This window comes from Annulohypoxylon maeteangense, assembly GCF_022496945.1.
Source record: "Annulohypoxylon maeteangense strain CBS 123835 unplaced genomic scaffold GGS22scaffold_10, whole genome shotgun sequence".
Taxonomy (NCBI): domain Eukaryota; kingdom Fungi; phylum Ascomycota; class Sordariomycetes; order Xylariales; family Hypoxylaceae; genus Annulohypoxylon; species Annulohypoxylon maeteangense.
The window spans coordinates 535,813-551,360 of NW_025953257.1; the positions used below are offsets into that span (position 1 = coordinate 535,813).

Sequence of the window (15,548 nt, forward strand, 5' to 3'; positions counted from 1 at the left end):
AAAATTATTAAATATCAAATATTGTCAAGATTCTTCTATTGCACATCTATCGCATCGCAAACCCCGACACGAGCAAAAACGCGAAAAATTGAGCAATATCCATGGATGGTTATATACTAGGTACTTAGTTTTAAAGCATCATACATGGAGTATTGCTGAGGGAAGTCACTAGTCGTGATAACCTTCAAAGGAAAAGAGTAAAAAAAAAAACCCGCCAATAATTCCATATTTGTTGGCGACCTTTGAACTTTACATTTTCGACACATTCCACCCAAATATTCAAATAACCCAATACCCAAGTTTGCTTAGTGGCAGTGCGGGAACATTGATCTCTATTCTTTGGCCGGTGTTCACCTATGAACAAGGACCATCATCAATTTTCCTAATCTTTTTTTTTTAATGATTGTGATTACTACCAATTTTACAATCTGAAAAAACTAAACCGTCATCCATTTCTCCCTTCCTTATTTCCATTTTCCCTCATTACTATCCTCATTCTCATTCTCATCCTCATCACCAAATTACCAAATCACCGAATCGCCAAATCGCCAAACTCCTACTCGACTAACCTTCATTCTTCCATCAGCGTTCTGACCCGTATGATTTCCCTCAGCCCAAGTCGGAATCCAACCAATATTATAATGGTTACGGATCACCTTCTCCAGTAAATCCCAAATATCCACGAAGCCCGCATTCGCACTCTCACCCTAAAATCGACGGCCGACCGACCAGCCCTTCTAACAAAGCCCTTAATTTGGCATCTCCCCCCTCGCGTCACCGCGCTGCACTGGATCCCATTTCATCCACCAACCGCCACACTCCTACACCAGCACCTTCTCTACCTTCCATATTAAATCCAGAACCGACATCATCATCAAATGTACGTGTTGACTGATCTACTATTTACAACATTGGCTATCGCCTAACCCCGATATCGCCCATTGATTATTTATTGATGATTATTATTGTCGTGATAATCTTGATTGCTAACTTCATCCTCCCTACCAGACCCCGAGCCGTGCAGCGGAATTAATGTCCTTCTCCAACATTCTATCCAGCGCCGAGCCCCTTCCGAAACCGAGGGCACCAATCATGGCCGAGCCTAAGGAGAAACCCTCTCGCAAGAGCAAGGGACGCGAGTCGATCCTCAAAGAATCTGGAGCGACCTCCAAGAAAGAGTCGCGTCGATCTTCCGCGAACCATGCCAAGGACACTCCTGCGAGGGCTCCCAAGAGACAGGCTAATGGTCAGGTCAAACCCAAGACCCTGCCTGCTGATAAGGAGAAGAAGATTCAGAGCCTTATCGACCAGTTGGATTCAGAGATGGATAATGTCGATCTATCCGAACTGGAAGTTGAGGAAGAATTCTATCACGGTCGTATGAAGAAGCGTAGAATGGATCTAGAAGACGAAGAATCCGAAGACCAAGTTGCCCGACGAGGCGACTTGACCAACAGTTTGTCTGGCAAACTACGTGAACATGCTAGTTATGGCAAGCGTCGATTCGACCAAGTACACTACGATGATGCCTTACAAGAAGTTCGAGAACGCGAAATATTCGCTGAGAAGGAGCGCAAGAAGGACATGCAACGCAAACGTCGCAGAGAAAAGTCCATGCAAGTTACCATCGAGCAGAAGGAGGCTGCCTTGGCCAAGGCACTTGCTGCCGAAGATGATGCCGAACGTGCGAAATACCTGCGAGACGCTGAGCGTGCTAACAAGAAGGCCCAGCAAACGAAGTTGATCTTGCAAAAGGGCATCAAGGGTCCAGCTCGTAACCTGGCACCTCTTGAGCTGAACTTGGAAGGTGGTACTATGTCGACGTTCCAGGCTAACGACTTGGAATCCGGCTCCAAGTCTAAGAACAAGGGTCGTAGCGGTAATCGTCCGAAGAAGTCTAAGGAACAGAAGCAAGCCGAGAAGGATTCTGCTATCGCTGCCCAGGCTGCCCTAGATGCTGGCGAAGAATTGCCTTCAAAGGAAGAGACTAAGATTCGCATTAAGTTGAGCAAGTCTACACCTAAGGAGCCTAAGGAGAAGGATAATGAAGCTAGGGACACTCCTACGAAGCAACCCAAGGAGAAAGAGAAGTCTGTCGAGGAGCCACCTCTTAATCCTCTCGAACTCAAGTTCCAGTCCAAGGGCTACAACCAGATTTATGACCAGATCTGGCGTGACCTCGCTCGTAAGGATGTTCCGAAGACATTCAAGTTGGCTAGCGATTCCTATGCTACGAAGGCTTCGAACCTTAAGAAGACTGCTATCCTAGCCTCGAAAGAAGCTAAGCGATGGCAGCTTCGTACCAACAAGGGTACAAAGGATCTTCAAGCGCGTGCTAAACGTTGCATGCGTGATATGATGGGATTCTGGAAACGTAACGAACGTGAAGAGCGTGATCTACGCAAGGCAGCAGAGCGACAAGAGCTTGAAAACGCTCGAAAGGAGGAAGCTGATCGCGAAGCTGCACGCCAGAAGAGGAAGCTGAACTTCTTGATCTCCCAGACCGAACTGTACTCTCATTTCATTGGCAAGAAGATCAAGACCGACGAAGTGGAGCGTAGCACCGACAACCCCGATATCGCGCCGGATGCCCACGCCGTGGCTAAGTCGAATGACGTTGATGTCAACGAACCATCGGACGGGCCTGTCGGCAAGGTTACTGACTTTAGTCAGCTGAACTTCGATGCCGAAGACGAGGAAACTCTGAGACAAGCTGCGATGGCGAATGCTCAGAACGCTATTGCGGAAGCACAACAGAAGGCACGAAGCTTTAACAAGACCGATAATGACATGGACGAAGATGGCGAGATGAACTTCCAGAACCCGACCGGTCTTGGTGATGTGACAGTCGAACAACCGAAGTTATTGAACTGCCAGCTCAAAGAATACCAGTTGAAGGGTCTGAACTGGCTTGCCAACCTTTACGAACAGGGCATCAACGGTATTTTAGCCGACGAAATGGGTCTCGGCAAGACGGTCCAGTCTATCTCTGTTATGGCATACCTTGCGGAAGTGCATGATATCTGGGGTCCTTATCTAGTAGTTGCTCCGGCTTCAACTCTACACAATTGGCAACAGGAAATTGCGAAGTTTGTCCCCGAATTCAAGGTTCTCCCATACTGGGGTACTGCTGGCGACCGAAAGGTGCTGCGTAAATTCTGGGATCGCAAGCATAACACCTACCGAAAAGATGCGCCTTTCCACGTCTTGGTCACGTCTTACCAGCTGGTTGTTTCTGACGTCGCTTACTTCGCTAAGATGCGTTGGCAGTATATGATCCTCGATGAGGCGCAAGCCATCAAGAGCTCCCAAAGTTCGCGTTGGAAGTGCCTGCTAGGCTTCCACTGCCGTAACCGACTGCTTCTTACGGGTACGCCTATCCAGAACAACATGCAAGAACTTTGGGCTCTTCTTCATTTTATCATGCCGTCACTTTTCGACTCTCACGACGAATTTAGCGAATGGTTCTCGAAGGATATCGAGTCTCACGCCCAGAGCAACACAACCCTTAACGAGGATCAGCTTAGGCGGCTGCATTTGATTCTCAAACCTTTCATGTTACGTCGTGTGAAGAAGCATGTGCAGAAGGAACTCGGTGACAAGATTGAACAGGACGTGTTCTGCGAGCTTACTTATAGACAGCGCGCTTATTACAGGAACCTCCGAAATCAGATCAGCATCATGGATCTGATAGAGAAGGCTACTCTTGGAGATGATCAGGATTCAGGCACACTCATGAACCTTGTTATGCAGTTCCGAAAGGTGTGCAATCACCCTGACCTATTCGAACGCGCGGACACGATGAGTCCATTCTTCGCCGGTTATTTTGCCGAAACTGCTTCATTCGTCCGCGAAGGAAACAATGTCACTGTTGGATACTCGACTCGAAACCTCATTGATTATCACTTGCCACGTCTCGTTTGGACCGAAGGTGGTCGGTTGCAAAAGGCTGGGAAGGACAATGAGAAGGCTGGATTCAGAAATAAGTATCTGAACCATCTTATGAACATCTGGACACCGGAAAACATGCGCGAAAGCTCATCTGGAACCGATGCATTCTCCTTCCTCCGATTCGCCGATGCTAGTCACGAAGAAGTCTACAAGGCTAGCCACCAGGATGTTTTCTCACGAGCTGTAGACCTTGTGAAGAAGCCAAACCGACTTGGCCGGATGAATGTAATATATGATGAGCCTGGCGAGGAGAACTTTACTCCTGCCCACGCGTTATTCCAGATCGCAGCGCGTTCCGATCGCAAGCCATTAGTCGATATTACTAACGAAGGTGTACTCGGCAACCTCATGAATATTTCTCGTTCGACATGGCGAGATTCTGGTCTTAGCCGACTCGAGCAAGCGGCTTTGCCTGGTGCTACTGCTCCTCCTGTTGAGGTTTCATGCGAGGGTACTAGAGCTCCGTTCGCCGAGCGCGAAGACACGCTGTTCAACATCCGAATGCGAAAGACCCTGTACGGACCTATTGCTCCAGAAGAGAAGGCTCTCGTATTACAGAAGGTCCCGATGGAGCGCTATCCGCCACCAGCTATGCTTCCTCAACCGGACGGCGAGAAGCGACGATTTACAAACATCACTGTTCCTAGCATGCGTCGTTTTGTCACTGACAGCGGCAAACTCGCTAAACTCGATCAGCTACTATTCAAGCTGAAGGAGGAAGGTCACCGCGTCCTGCTGTACTTCCAGATGACAAGAATGATAGACCTCATGGAGGAATATCTTACTTACCGTAACTACAAGTATTGTCGACTTGATGGATCTACGAAGCTGGAAGATCGTCGTGACACCGTTCACGATTTCCAGACCCGACCCGACATCTTCGTCTTCTTACTTTCGACTCGCGCTGGTGGTCTTGGTATCAATCTTACATCTGCCGATACCGTTATCTTCTACGACAGTGATTGGAACCCTACTATCGATTCGCAAGCCATGGATCGTGCGCATCGTCTCGGTCAGACGAAACAAGTCACGGTCTACCGTCTTATCACCCGCGGTACTATCGAAGAACGTATCCGTAAGCGCGCGATGCAGAAGGAGGAAGTGCAACGAGTGGTTATCCAAGGAGGTGGCGCACGTGGTGTCGACTTCAGTGGTCGTCGTCCGCCCGAAAACCGCAATCGCGATATTGCCATGTGGCTCGCCGATGATGAGCAAGCAGAGCTCATCGAACGACGTGAGAAGGAACTTCTCGAGAGCGGCGAGCTTGACAAGCAAACCAAGAAGCGAGGCGGCAATAAGAGAAAGCGGGAGGCAGTCAGTTTGGATGAGATGTACCATGAGGGTAAGTCACCATATGAGTTACATGACTGTCACTAAGATAAACATAACTAACGTTATCATCATAGGTGAGGGCCACTTCGATGACGGCAACAAACCTTCTGGTACTGCTACTCCCGTTGAGGCTGGAGACGCGAAGGCTGCTAAGAAGCGAAAGAGTGGTAGTAAGAAAGCTAAGACTACGAAGCAGCGGCTTGCCATCGCCGACGGAGAGATGGACATTTAACCTACTACGAAAGGCTACTTGTCACATAAATACCATCAGGTCTCGAATACTACTTCTCGCAGAAGAAGAAGACCTTGTACAAAATCAAAGGATAACGGCGTTATAATGGCATCGATTACATATGTGAAGAGACGGGCTCTTGGCGGGATAACCACAATCATCATAGAGCTTTAGTTAATCGTCTTTTCTATTATCGCGAAGGAGAGAGAACATGAGAGAGAAGAGTTAGGTAGTGTGTAAGGGGGAGTTGAACCAAAACTGTCGCATTAGGCGGCTAGACTTTGCAAAATACCGGAATTGCTTCTTTCGCAAAAAAAACACTATTTCCTCGTGGATTAAAGGACCCCCGTTGTTATCGTTGTAGGATTACGATAGAGGGGACGGAACCTCATGGAGTCAAGTCGATCAATGCATGCATGCCCATCGAGGCGTTTGAGTTGAATTGACGGCTAGTAATGATTAAAAGTGCCAAAAACTTACGCGTGCTCGTGCTGTTGGGCGTGTCTTGTTGGGTATGTGCTGCTTATTTCGAACTGCCGTTGAATGTGACTTGTCGCCTTATCGATCCAATGATTCCTAGTAGGTAAGACATTCTGGCCTGTGGTTTTGTGGTCGTGATAGGCACTTCCCTTGGCGAGTCAGCGTCTACATTGTGCCCGAATGCCATCATGCTATAGTTACCTAGGAAGGTAGGTAGGTACCTATGCACCAACTTCAAGAACTGATAAATCAAATGAAACCTCAACAACCCATCTACCTACTTGAAATACGAAAACTAGTTTCTTCCCGTAAGCCCTTAGAAATCCCGCAACCTCTCTCTCTCTACCTATTCCGCCCCCTCCTCGCTTACCAAAAAGTGAATAACATCAATACAGAACCAGCCTACCTAGGTACTAACCCAGGTACCTAGGCAAGCATCATAGGCAGAAATCAATCCCACAAAAAGAGAGGCCACCCTGGGAGTCGAACCCAGAATCTCCTGATCACCTGAATACCAAACACATCACAACGCGTTCAGTCGTAGTCAGACGCCTTAACCATTGGGCCAAGCGGCCCTATCCACATAGCTCCTCCTTCTCGGTACAGAAAGGGATTGGATGAAAGAACAGGTGTCTAGTTCTATGCTATAAGGGTGTTGTTGAATAGGTACTAGGTAGGTAAGAAGGGAAAAGTTTGCGTGTTTGATGTGGGTATGTGGTGGGTAAGTGTCATTACACTAGGGGCTGGTGTTTGGTAATAGGAAGAAGGGTGGGATGAGAGTCTAGTTTAAGATGGTCCACATGGAGCCTCACGATGGATGTGGTTTGGGTAGGGGTTAGAAAATTCTGCTGGGTACGGTCCACTTGGGAATGGGAAATGTGGCTGAGGAAAGGTAATTATCACGAAGTTATCCACAGGTATCACATAATAGCAAAGTCGTATCTCATTCATAATCAATGTGAATCATTTTCTCGGTTCATCTAACAAGTCTATCCCAGTCCACGAAACCCTAGCATATGCCGATGTTAGTTTCCGAAGTGTGCAAAGCGAGGCTTAAAAATCATAAGCTTTTCAAATCCAAGGGCGACGGCTCCATGCCTCGATGTCCACTCATTCTATAGACCTCCGAGCCGCGACCATGCAAGTGTGGATTCCTGACATCGTACTATTATATAGTACTGCTGTGAACAGTCATGTTCACGCGACCCTCTAAACCAATTACCGATTATAAAAGGCGAAGGGTATCTTAGACTGCGCCGGCAGCCAACATCTTCTTTCGGAGATAGTTCTTGTACTCTCCTATGGAACCCTCCCACGGCTTGATGGTTCGGTTCTCGCATACAAGAATTTGCTTGGCAATCTTGTCGAGCAACCTATGATCATGTCAGTACCGGTTTATAGATCTAAGATGAGGTTCTTCTTACCTGAAGTCGTGAGAAACTACAATGACACCACCGGTGAAGTTTTCGATGGCGTCTGCCAAGGCATCGATGGTGGGGATATCCAAACCGTTTGTAGGTTCGTCGAGGAGAAGCATGTTAGGGGAATCAATGGCAAGAAGTGCAAACACAATTCGACTCTTTTGGCCTTCGGATAAGGTTCCCATAATGGCGGTCTGTACAGGACCGGAGACACCGTATCTACCAAGGCACTGTCGCCAGTACTGGTAGTCCTGTGACTTCTCGCGATACTTGTCACGGACGAAATCCAAGGCACTCTTGGTCAAGTCGAGCTGGTCAGCGCTGTGCTGGGAATACATGCCGAGCTTGAGATGTGTGTGGCGACGAACGGAACCAGAAGTTGGGGACAGCTTTTGGGTCATTAGACGCAATAGAGTACTCTTGCCGACACCGTTGGGACCGACTAAGGCTGTTCGGGAATCCATATCGAAACCGAGATCGATATGGCGGTACAGATCATCTTTAGCCTCACCCGAGTATGAGAAGGTGACGTCATCGAACGATAGGACCGGAGGAGGAAGCTTGTCAACATCAGTGAATCGGAACTTGAACTCTCTCTCCTCCTTGACCTCCTCGATGAGACCGTCTGCAATCATCTTGTCGAGAATCTTCTGTCGGGACTTGGCTTGTCGCACCAAGTTGGCGTAGGTACCAGCGCTGGCAATGAACTCCTTGATGTGCTTAATTTCTTCTTGCTGCTTCTTGTAGGCAGTCATCTGGTTGATCTCCTGTTCCTTGCGAGTCTTGTTGTAAGAGTCGAAGTTACCACCATAGTACATGAGCTGCTGCTTTCGCATGTCGATCATGTTGGTACACACGCCGTTCAGGAAATCCTGAGAGTGGGAAACCAGGATGAGTGTTCGTTCCCACTTCTTCATGTACTCTTCGAGCCACACGCAGGCTTCGAGATCCAAGTGAGCAGTGGGGTCGTCAAGAAGTAACAATGTCGGCTTAACGAACAATGCCTTGGCGAGAGCGACACGCATACGCCATCCACCGGACATATCCTTAGTCTTCTTGTTGATAGTGACCTTGTTAAAGCCGAGACCAGTCAGGATGAGGGATGCTCGGGTAGCGAAAGTGGAGGGATCCATCTTGTCCATGTGCTATTGAGGTTTGTTAGTAAAGTTTTGTTAGATAGAAGGATGTATAGTGTATATACCTCATAGACGTCCATTAGCACGGGGCTGTCAGGGCCCTCATCCTCAAGAAGCTGTTCTGCTAGTCTGTCTAGACGGTCCATCTCCTTCTCAGCTTCCTTGAGAACCCACTCTAGAGCACCAAGATCGGAGGGCGGGGCACCTTCATTGAGGAGGTAGATATCGACGTGATCCGGAACTGGGTACTCTCGCGCAGCAATAGCCTTAAGTAAGGTACTCTTTCCGCAACCGTTCTCGCCGAGTAATCCATATCGACGTCCGAATGAGAGTTCGAGGTTGGATTCGTTAAGAAGGACACGACCGTGGAAGGTTAAGCTGGCACTGATAATCTTGACATCCCTGCTGGTGGGTACGGATGCTAGGACACCGGTGGTGATACGGTCAGATAATCCATCTTTATCCATCTGGTTTGCCATTGCCTTAGCCTTTTCCATCTTCTTATCATCGGTTGCGGGAACATCGTCAAGATCGGGAGGGGTGTCATCGCCGGCGACAGAACCAGCAGCGCTCGCGTTCTTGGATGCGGCCTTAGATCCAGCCTTGGAACGAGATACGAGGGTCTTCTTCTCGCCTTTGCCGTCAGCGGCCTTCTTAGCGAGACGCTTTTCTTTAGATGCAGAAACCATCTTGATGTCTTTTATCTCTTATTTTGTCTATTACCGACCGAAGAAAAAGGAGACCGTAGATGGTAGATGGGTAGACGATAGATGATGGATGATCTTAATGATCGAATAGGAGGAAACTGAAGAAATCTACCCCGCTTAGGCTACGTTTACTGTCGATAGCGACCGCGAGTTGTCGATTTTCAATCACGATCACAAGTGAATGTGACCGTATAATCTGGATGAATGAGTGGAGAGCAATCAAGAGCGAGAAAGAATTTACTATTGTTTCTCACAACTCGATGTATTGTGGAAACAAGAAAAGGAAAAAAAGTTCAATTATCCTCCGCGAACTTTTTTTAGATTGTTGAATGTTAGGGGATTGATGACGGTGGGAGGAAATCTGCGCGGGGGGCGATAAAAGTTCCTTAGGTCCAAGTGTCTTAGTATTTTTTAGGTCGTGGTTGGTGGGGCTTTCGTTAGTGGGGTCTCGAAATTTTCGTCCTTTCACAAGTAAAATCTTTGCGATAATAATCGTTGTGGGCCAAATACATGTTGCCTGAGGCAACAAGGCAATTGTAAGCGCTCCTCTTACCCTATCAAAAACCAGGAGAATGGCAGGTGGGGGCGGGTCTTTAAACTCACCGCTTTCGTCTTACACAGTGTAGACTGTGTGTACACTGACGTCACTGTCACTATTCATGGATCTGCCACCATAACCATAAACCACCAGTCAACCTGAAATCTCTTTAATAACTACGATCTATTTAAGTACATAACCAATCACATTCCATATACCTTAGGTACTATAACTTTAATGAGCTTTGTTTACGATAAACAAAGAGATTTAGAATAAAATGAAGAGCCTCAATTGCAACCAGAAGATCGGAGTGCGCGCACTAAGGTTCCATATACATTATAAGAATAATCACGAAACTTACACTATTAGGGCATACAATAAGCTGGTGCGTACTGTGTATCAGGATGTTCAGAAAGAAGGGGGTTGTTGGCTAACCCAAAAAAAAAAGAAAGAAAAAAATTGATAGGACCGTCGAGGGAATCGAACCCTCGAGCGGAGCTCACCGGAGAAGTTAGAGCTATAGCAATTTCGTCGATTGTAAGCACCACCGTACCAACCCGGCCATTGTGTCCAATCTACCTTGTGGTAGATTGTTAAAATACTGTACCTTCTTTTATTATATATGTCTTGCTATAGGAGAAAGTCACCAGAGCTTAGACCACTCCTCCTCAGCGTTGACCAAGTCCAGTACAGTGTTGAATCTGGTTGCTATGCGAGACACGTTATGACTGATTGGCCTTCCATATGTCCTTGAAGGACTGTGCCTAGGTGCTCACAAGCAATACCTAGGTACAGATCACACAACCAGAAAATTGTTGTTGACAGAGTAACCATAGTTATATTGAACTATAGAGATCAACTCGCCTTAGTAACAGATGGAGATCATGAGATGTCCTACCTATACTACCTACCTATCCATCATCAAATTCATACCCCGTAATGGCGAGTTTCTAGCCGTGGCACATTACTACCAACAACCCGATTGAATCCGTGACCTCAATGTCTCGACACATGGCTTTCAATTTTAACCAGATGCTTGGTCAATCATTGACCTAGCTTTTCATATATTTCCGCACATCTATGGTGCTTGATTAGAAGTATCCCTCAATGGAACCAACACAATCTTTAGTCTGGAAGTCCGGAGTGCGTCGTCTCCGAGTCTGCTAGATAGAAGCCCGTCTCCTATTGGTATTTTGAAACTTTCAACACCATTAATCCTTGGGGTGGTGAGCCCCCATTAGTGATTGAGCCTAATGAGACTCGAGACTCCTGTATAAGGCCGGTATGCCGTCGCTTTCATGCGACCTCGATCACCCACGACGAGTTTGAAAATGACTGAACACGGATACTATCCGCAGAAACTAATTTTCTCCTTAGAATAGTAGCATTTGGTGTCATTAGATAGGTCCCTTGAAAGCTCCGTAAGCCCCAGGGTTTACCGGGCTTGGCGCCGGCGGCGCAGTCTCGAAATCATATCGAGGGGGCAAGTCGTAGTTATGAAGTTCTGATGCTCTAGTGGCCCCATCTAGTTCCCCTCTAAGAGCTTCGCCGTATATCTCGGTCGGCTGATCGTAATTGTGTAATTCGTGGTGGTTATTTGGTGTTTCCATTTCCCTCGCGCCCGGACCTTGCCATATCGCATTCACGGGTGAAGGGCCCTTTGGTGGTAATGGCGGCACTCCAGTTTCCGGTCCTTTCTCCGCTGAACTGGCTGATGCTGCGTTCGCCTTCTTTGTTTGGTAATGCCGCCATAGGAAGAAAGCGGCTAAGCCGGCGAGTAGCACGGCGCCGGCTGCTGCTCCGATACTAAGTCCTACTATTGCGCCGACGGATAGGTGTGAGCTGCTCGAAGAGGCCGCCGATGCTGATGCTGATGCTGATGCTGACGATGCGGCTGTGGCTGTGGCAGATGAACTCGATGAAGCTGCTGTTATTGAGGCAGGAGACCCTAAAGGTAGTGAGATTAGTAATAGTTTTGAGGTGATGGCGTCAGCCAGTTATGGCCTCCATATAAATCTGATTATTCCGACCAACCAGGTCTTACCATATCGATGAGGCATAATAAGGATGAAACACAGGGGATATTTCGAAGTAAAGGGTAAGGTAAACATACCTTGATGATTGCAGTCGTACTGTACGTAGCAGTCTCTGTTGTTATTGGTATACACGAGTATCGAGTCCGTCTGCCAACATGTGAAGTTTCCGTACCCGTTATCTCCCGTTCCCGCATAATCTCCCGCCTGGCCTTTCGGATTGAGTACGGAGACGAACTTGGTGCCCGTGTCGCTGAAATATCCCGTTGTCGTCTTGTTCGCCCAGTCCCAATACTGACCTGTAGTCACAGTTGAGATGTCATCTGGTGTAGAGTCCGGGTTGCCAGTGTAATACGTCACTTCCGACGATTTATCACTTGAGTTTGATGGGTTGGTGCAATTTGTCAGTATTACATCTGTGAAGGGTTTGTGTTAATGCTAGCTCAATACGTGACAGAAAATAAGATCGTGGCGAAAATTTTGAGAAAAAGGCGAAGGTGAAGAGGCAAGAATCCGAGCGTCGATATTAGAGATAAAGAATAATGAAATTCCTTACTTTCGGCTGCACCCCGCGCCCATATTCTAGGTGTGCTCCGGGCTATGGTCTGCGAAGCACAGGCGACGACTAGTATCGTGGAGAAGAGCATAGTGAATTTGGGGCTTTCACCCTAAGAGCCGTGGGTTGTGTCTGAAGCAAAATCGAGCCTCGTATCGCGGGGTGGTGGATAAGTATGGTTCACTGATGTCTTGGCCCTCGTGATGGTGTCATGCAGTATTCCCACGATTCCCAATTTCCCAGAGTTCACTTGAAGACCCAAGTCGTGGGAAAGAGTAGCAGACGGTCCAATATAGCATCAAGTGGCCTTAATGTCGAGAGTAAGAAAGAAAAGTAAAACAGCTGAGGGAGTCCTTCAGGGGTGATGAAATTGAAGCTGAGATTCTTGGACCCATGCGGACATGGGCTGCCGCGGTGGGGGTAGTCAATCTCTTATTAGGTAAGATCGGTAGGCTATAGAATTTCTAGAAAACTTCCATGAGAATATGATTCGCTAAAGAGATATATGCCTGGTCAGCACTAGTTGCCGTTCAATCCTGATATGGCGAAGCTGGACTTTCAATTGAGCATGGATGAACAACCGAATGCTACATAACATGAAATAGTCCTTGTCACCCCAAGGGTTCAATGGTGCCCTATTCTTTTCGGGACCATCTTGGCAAAGCGGCAGCCCTTCCGCTTCCTCGCGCTTTATTTCCTCAAAATATAGCACATGTCACCAGTGAATTCCAATACCTCGGATCTCAATAACTGCTCCAGCTGTAAATGAAGTTATCAATAGGTAACAAATTGCATCTGGTAGAACAAAGCTCTCCTTTACGGAATCAGATATCCTGCTTAGGTATACTATGCGCTGACAGACATAAGTGCGATTAATCTTACCTCGTTTTATTAGTCAGAAAACCCATCGATGCGTGATGTGACGCGATAGTATCGGGTGGACCGAGAAGTCTACCAGGGTTTGCATCGATTTATGTATGTACGTTGCTCCCCAATAGACCCTGATCAGCGTTTAAGTCGCATTCATGTATACTACATGATAGGACAACTCACCTCAAGGCTGCTCAAGATACTAATGACCCGAGACCTAAGCCTTCATATATATTAAATTGCCGAAATGGTTAAGAAACAATCATAATGGTATGATTGGGTTGCGTCTATATTACTCAGCAAGTACTTGTTTATTCGAATCTAGATAGATGATGCGATCTAAGGGGGGGCAGCCTTATGACACACACTGAGGTATTAGATAGAATGTAACTTGACACACTTGTGCTCTTTACTTGCCTACCTACCTCCTACCAGTGTCTACCTACCTACAGGTAGCTAGTAGTACCTAGTGGAGATAGATATTTGGTAGGTGCTATATATTTCTAAATCTAAATATTCCTGAAGAAAACGGCCCGTAACGCAATCTTGAAATAGAGTGCCTATTCCCAGCCTCTCAGGGAATCGACGCTATTCTTCCCGGGTCGTTCAGCTGTTAGCAAGCCTTTCAAATATCTCTCTAAAATCCTAGCAGTTAGGATCTAGTCTTCTTTTCTTTTTTTAAACCCCCCTCTTCATCTCCACAGCTCCAGTTAAAACACGCCCACCTGCACATGCCTGCCTTTTTAGGGCATGTTTAGTGCACCATATCTCCAATCCAAGGTCGTCATAAGGAAATATTTGTCTAGGTAATAACATGCATTGATTTTCTACAATGAGAGTAAATACATATTAGGACATAAGTACCTAGGTAGTGTTCGTATGGACTACAAATTACTAGGTAGAAGAAATCATTCAAGTCCGCCATGATTCCAAAACACCGGATATAAGACATAGTTATGTGCTTTAAATTGCATTTCCGAATTAGCGTTGACGCGTTATGCCTTACTTAATTTGAAGCGTGATACAAGGCGCTTTATTAAGTCGAAAATGGCAATAATTGGATGTTATCATTTTAAACGATCCGACGGCGGATTATAAAAACAAATCCGTTAACCCGTTAATTTAATTAATATATTAAAAGGTATATTATATAAATATAATGTACGACGAAAATATATTATGTTTTATAATTTAAAAATTAAAAAATTTATAAATTATAATACGTATAAATAAATATTTATTAAATAAATATAATAAGTTTTTTTATTTTTATAAAAATATTAAGAAAATAAATATTTATTTAATAATATTATAATAATTATTAATTAAATTAAACTTTATTATATTTAAGTATTTAATAAATAAATAAATATATAATCGTTATTTATTATAATATTAAAAGTTATAATAATAAAAATAAATTAATTTAATTATTTTATTATATTATTTAAATTTTTAATTATATTAAAATAAACGAAAATTTTTATATTTAAACGTAAAAAAAAAGTAATTTAATATATTATTAACTTAAATTTTAAATTATTATCGATTTAACGATTAATTAAGTAATTTTTTAAAAATAAATAAATAAATAAAAAATATATTAAATATAAAAATAAAAAATTTTAATAATAATTTTTTAATAATAAAAAGGATAATTTTACGATTAACGAATAAAATATTTATTAATTATTTAATGTTTTTTTTAAAAAATAAAGTTTTATTTAATAAAATTTTTTTAAATCCGGTTTTAATATTTTTTTTTATTAACGTAATTTTTATTTATTTTTATTTTTATTTTTTATAATTATACTTTTATTTTTAATTTAATTTTTTAATAATTATAGTTTTTTATTTTATTTCGTGTTTATTTAAATAAATAATAAACGATTATTCGTGTATTTTTAATTTTTTTATTACTTATTTTACGTAAATAATAATATAATTTCGATTTATTTTAGTTTAAAATATTTATATATTTTTATATATTATTAAAAACCTTTCGAACGTTATTAAATATAATTTAAATACGTTTTCGATAAAAAACACGGTTTTTTTTTATTTTTATAATTTAAAATAATAATTAAAAAATTAAATTACGATATATTTTTAACGTTAATAAAGATTTATTAAATAAAATTAATATTATCGTTTATAATATTATTATTATTATTATTATTATAATGTAAAAAAAACGCGTTTAAATTAAAATATATAAAATTTAAAGAATAATTATTATAATTAGTTAAATTTTTTTTAAGTTTAAAATATACGAAATAATATATATAATTT

The 15,548-nt window shown here is 44.0% G+C and overlaps 3 protein-coding genes and 1 non-coding gene across 4 annotated transcripts; 1 reads left to right on the forward strand and 3 right to left on the reverse strand.

Moving 5' to 3' along the window:
* The first annotated feature begins 953 nt into the window (after positions 1 to 953).
* Positions 954 to 5,709, forward strand: GGS22DRAFT_20528 (uncharacterized protein). Its single transcript, XM_047966465.1, has 2 exons — positions 954 to 5,293; positions 5,358 to 5,709. The coding sequence occupies exons 1-2, from the start codon at positions 1,033 to 1,035 to the stop codon at positions 5,513 to 5,515; spliced, it is 4,419 nt and encodes a 1,472-aa protein (XP_047818032.1). The 5' UTR covers positions 954 to 1,032; the 3' UTR covers positions 5,516 to 5,709.
* Positions 5,710 to 6,463: 754 nt separating this feature from the next.
* GGS22DRAFT_t81 lies at positions 6,464 to 6,570 on the reverse strand. Its single transcript has one exon. It is a non-coding gene; the product is annotated as a tRNA-Arg (tRNA).
* A 350-nt stretch (positions 6,571 to 6,920) lies between these two features.
* On the reverse strand, positions 6,921 to 9,620 carry GGS22DRAFT_165108 (P-loop containing nucleoside triphosphate hydrolase protein). The gene is made up of 3 exons (XM_047961632.1): positions 8,618 to 9,620; positions 7,420 to 8,561; positions 6,921 to 7,368 (listed from the first exon to the last, which is right to left on the reverse strand). The coding sequence occupies exons 1-3, from the start codon at positions 9,239 to 9,241 to the stop codon at positions 7,242 to 7,244; spliced, it is 1,893 nt and encodes a 630-aa protein (XP_047818033.1). The 5' UTR covers positions 9,242 to 9,620; the 3' UTR covers positions 6,921 to 7,241.
* Positions 9,621 to 10,615: 995 nt separating this feature from the next.
* On the reverse strand, positions 10,616 to 12,822 carry GGS22DRAFT_165109 (uncharacterized protein). Its single transcript, XM_047961633.1, has 3 exons — positions 12,387 to 12,822; positions 11,911 to 12,246; positions 10,616 to 11,745 (listed from the first exon to the last, which is right to left on the reverse strand). The coding sequence occupies exons 1-3, from the start codon at positions 12,475 to 12,477 to the stop codon at positions 11,195 to 11,197; spliced, it is 978 nt and encodes a 325-aa protein (XP_047818034.1). The 5' UTR covers positions 12,478 to 12,822; the 3' UTR covers positions 10,616 to 11,194.
* Between the last annotated feature and the right edge of the window lie 2,726 nt (positions 12,823 to 15,548).